General features: G+C 48.3%; 1 protein-coding gene across 1 annotated transcript in view; it reads left to right on the top strand.

Moving 5' to 3' along the window:
- Positions 1 to 852: 852 nt before the first annotated feature.
- The window catches only part of nol4la (nucleolar protein 4-like a), a gene marked incomplete at both ends in the record, with an annotated part of 66898 nt that continues 62974 nt past the window's right edge, over positions 853 to 4776 (top strand). Inside the window, 1 exon segment of the mRNA XM_084333884.1 lies at positions 853 to 1191. Coding sequence (XP_084190010.1) covers positions 853 to 1191 — 339 coding nt within the window.

The raw sequence follows: 4776 nt of genomic DNA, 5'->3' as shown, positions 1-4776 counted from the left end.
GCAGGTCCATTCAAACAGGTGTGAAGCGGGCAGAGACACAGTCCCAGGTGGCGCGGCATCATGATCGGATACATGGCTGCACGTGATGCGTCTTTACGCGTTTTGAGGCTCGAAGAAGCAGCCCGCATCCGAAAATAGCAGAAAGTAGGTCGGTATAGGAACCGAGAGCAACGTTTTCCATGCTTTAATTTAGTTTCTATTCTATTTTCTTTTATTCCACCTTTTTCTTTTATTCCACCGTAATTGCCTGTCCATTATTAATAATGTTGCACCCAAAACGACCAAATCCAATTCCTTGTATGTGAGAAAACTACTTATATACGCAATAAATACCCTTCTGATTCTGATTCTGATTGTGTATTTTGTTCTTTGTTGTTTAGCGAGGACTGTGTGTTTGTGTCTTCCTCTTTCTTTCTTCGCACATCCTCTTTAGTCAGGAGACCGTTACGCACAGGTGGGAGACACCCGCCCCGTGGAGGACAGCCCCCTCTCCGGTCCTCAGCGGAGGGTGTGAGCCACTCACATTGTGCCGTTGCGGTTCGGGACAGCAGCACAGCGTCTCTGCAAACAGGTGTGCAGGCTGTCCGGGTCAGTTCCATGAGCTTCTGTCGTGCCGATAAGGAGAGGGAGAGAGAGAGAGAGAGGGAGAGGGAGAGGGAGAGAGAGAGAGAGAGAGAGAGGGAGAGAGAGAGGGAGAGAGGAGAAGCCCCAACGTCGCGTACCAAGCCTCCTCGACGCGGGACGGGGGAGCGGAGGAGGAGAAATTGACGCTCCATCACATTTCAAGTCTATTTTTTATTATTAGCTATAGATCCCATTTCAACGGTTCACAAAACAGAGAGAGAGAGTGCAATGGCAACGAAGAAGGCGTGCATGATGGATGGTGTGCCCAAACGGAGCAGAAGTCCGGTCGTATTGGAGGCGGAGATGTTCACTGAATTTCAGGACTGGTGTCTCCGGACCTACGGGGACTCGGGTAAAACAAAGACCGTCACCCGGCGAAAATACAACAAAATCATGCAAACGTTACTGCAGAACGACGAGTCGGACGGCGTGTATGTCGACAACAGCCACATCAATGCCAAATTCAAATTTTGGGTGAAGTCTAAAGGATTTCACGTCGGGACCAACATTCTGGGGGAACATAACAAGAAAGGAAAGCCCGTCCTATATGTGCCGGTCAAGTCAACGGTAAAGTCTGTGCGTGCGTCGTACACACGTGTGTGCGTGCGTGCGTGTGTGTGTGTGTCAGTGCGTGCGTGTGTGCTTTTACGCGCATCTCTCTGTGTTCGCGCGCGCGCGCGCGCACGAGATGTCCCGTCGCCGCCTATTAAGTTGCCATTATTCTGCATGCACCTGTCACATGAATTAAATTACAACTCATCCATATTTTGCCGTCGCCTCTCGCCTTCACCCTTACAAATAAATGTTTAGTTTGTCCAATTCCCAACCAGAGCAGTCTGTCCCGGTCTCCCGGACTACTCTCATCGCTTGCTGCCATAGCAACGCTGGTGCCTAGAGGCAATCGCAATGGTAAAAAGGTATAATATGCACCATATACTGGGGCTGGAGTCCCGTCGATGGCGTGTTGCCAAACGCCAGCCATGAGATAATTGTCCATTGACAAATTCTTAGTTTGAACAGTCTTGTCCCGGTCTCGTATACATGCAAGAAGGTGTGATTGTGCGTGCGTGCGCACGCATGGGTGCCCATGGCATGCCCAAATTAAAGGGTATAGTTATGCCGGAGTGCTTGACGAACGTGACTATTTTATAGGAAAGGCCAACTGGGAATAATGTGTTCGTCAGGTCCACCTTTTTGATGTCCTATAATAAGGATTTAGAATAATATAGATTTATTAACAATTGTCCTCACCGCCCCAACTGCCACATAATATCCGATCAATTTACTGGCTATTCTATATTTATTCGTTTTGGAAGGGCATATTATAGACTAAGTTAGCCACAACATTAGGCCGATTCAAATAAAATATCGTATTGGCCATTCGTGTGTACAGCGATCTGGTCGCATTAATGTTTGCGTCCCACTTCTCATTGTCCTGCAGGACAGGATGCGGATCGCGGCTCACACGGGCACTCGTTGCTCTGGCAACAACACCTGTGTTGTAGCCTGCCGCTGTCGTTGTGTATGCATTGTATTTGTCGACTATAATTTTATATCGGGAAAAAACTCGGTTTACATTGTGGGAAAACTCGTGCCCCCACAACGTAATGCCCCCTCCCTCGAGTTGTTTGTTTTATTGGCGGATGTCGCCACACGAGGGGCTCCCGCGGAAACAAAAGGGGCTGCATGCTCAGTGGCTCACACAGCGGCATGCACGCGCCCTCAATTAAAGTGCATCCATTTAACTTCGATAGCCTATAACAATGGATGTCAGGTTATATTTAGATGTTGGCTGTATGATATATATGCATAAGTGTGCAATACCGGTCTACATTCCCGTCCTACACCATTTTCAGCAGGCTATGCTATTGATCCCCCCTTTTTCTGTTGGTGGTGCCATATGGGTGGATTGCCCACCACAGATAATGTATTACAGTAATTGTTAGTCAGTGTCTGACCACAATATCCATCTCGGGATATGTGCGTGTGTGTGTGTGTGTGTGTGTGTGTGTGTGTGTGTGTGTGTGTGTGCTCATGTGTTTGTGTGTGTGTGTGTGTGTGTTGTGTGTGTGTGTGTGTGTGTGTGTGTGTGTGTGTGTGTGTGTCTGTATGTGCTCATGTGTTTGTGTGTGTGTGTGTGTGTTTGAGTGTACACTTGCACAGCACTTGTATTCACATCTTTCTCAGTATGGTGTTTGTGGCCTATACTGTGCCAGAGGGAGACAGACATCCACCATTTTAGAACCTAAAAGAGAACAGCCTTAGGGGAATCACCACCAGCCCCCACCCACTTTGTTGGGACAGAATCTCCCAGGACCGCAGAGATCCAAAGACCCAAATTCTGTTAACAAACTATAGCCTGGATATTGGCACAGATTTAGCTGCTGCAGGGGGGCTTATTGGCTTCTCAATGATTGATCCTTCCACAGGTGTTCTACCTGTGTGAGTGCACCAGGTGAATGTGGGCCAAATCCATGGTCACAAAAGTCCTCTAATCTCCTGGCGATATTATGTTTCACTCGGAGCAGACGGACATAACCCTTTCACTGCCACACAACAGAAGGTTAGCCCTTTACTATCACACAACCGACGGCGATGCTCCATCATTAGCATCATTAGCTCCGCATTAGCTCGGGCTTAACCTTCTGTATTGTCACAGTGAAAGGGTTAACCGGCTGTCGTGTGGCAGTGAAGCAGGTGCAGACAGACAGGTGCAGAACTGAAATTTGTACTTATGTCTTTAGATTTTGCCTGCATGCTTCTGTGCGACGTCAACGCTCATCATCAGCTGTTACAGATATATATATAATACAGTATCCTATATACTTTGCTTCACGTCAGTCTTACTTTCATTTTGTGAAAGGTATACATCTCTGAAAACAGCTGATCCTAAATCAACCTTATTTGCACATATGAATCACGTAAAAAAATACACTTTTTAACCGCTGCTGTGTGACCCACTGTCACCGCCATTTATATTGTAAACACTGAATCGGAACGTGCAATGTTACTCACTGTGCCTTGTATAATATTATATTTATCTATTTTTCTACCTTGTTTTTTAGCACTCGCTTGTATTTAAACATGTTTTAGTTAAGTATTATGTGATTTTGTGTGAAGGCGTGACTCCCCCTTGGACCATACATCCTCTACATCCTGTACATATAGTGTACACATACAGTATAGGCTATGTGTATGAAAGAATGTACACTATGAATTACAAGGCAGTGCGGGACACCTCGACTCGACATCCTCCGACTGGGAACATTCGAGCAACAAACAAAGCAACGAAAGCCAGACGACGGGGGCTTCTGATGACCAAACCAAACAGTGGTTCTGTTGAGGAATCATAAGCGACAAATCAACGGCTTCACAGGAACACAAATGCCTGTGAGCTTTATGTGCATTATAGAACTGAGTTTAGCACGCGAGCATAGACTGTGCGAAGAGGAATATGCCATCCTGGGGGCATAGTGCGTAAGTGATGTACACACACACGCGCGCGTGCGCGCACACGCACACACACACACACACACACAATGCCCCTTGCCCCGCTCGTGTGGCTACAGGGCTGGGGGGGGGGGGGGGGGGGGGAGGTGTCTCCTGAGCTTGTTCATTGGAAGCCCCCTTGCAGCTGCTACTGGGGTGTGCCAAGTTTCTGTGTGGGGGCAGGCGTGGGGGTAAGCGTGGGGGATGCTGGGGTGGGGTGGGGGCAGGGACGGAGGGATGGTGCTGGATGGGTAGACAGAGGAGGCTTCTTCTGCGGGCCGGAGACACACACAACAAGGCAGCCCCAGTGTTTCCTGGGACAGAGAGCCAGAGCCTTGTGGTTCGCAACAGGCCCAGTGTAGACTTCTGAATCCAGCAGGCAGTTTGAGGATGACGTGGAATTTGTCTGTCTGTCTGTCTGTCTGTCTGTCTGTCTGTCTGTCTGTCTGTCTGTCTGTCTGTCTGTCTGCCTGTCTGTCTGTCTGTCTGTCTGTCTGTATCTGTCTGTCTGTCTGTCTGTCTGTCTGTCTGTCTGTCTGTCTGTTCTGTCTGTCTCTGTCTGTCTGTCTTCTGTCTGTCTGTCTGTCTGTCTGTCTGTCTGTCTGTCTGTCTGTCTGTCTGTCTGTCTGTCTGTCTGTCTGTCTGTCTGTCTGTCTCTGTCCA

This window comes from Notolepis coatsorum (assembly GCF_963971535.1).
Source record: "Notolepis coatsorum genome assembly, chromosome: 17".
NCBI classification, from domain to species: Eukaryota; Metazoa; Chordata; class Actinopteri; order Aulopiformes; family Paralepididae; genus Notolepis; species Notolepis coatsorum.
The sequence above is the reverse complement of the archived record's forward strand: the minus strand, read 5'-3'. Positions and strand labels throughout refer to the sequence as shown.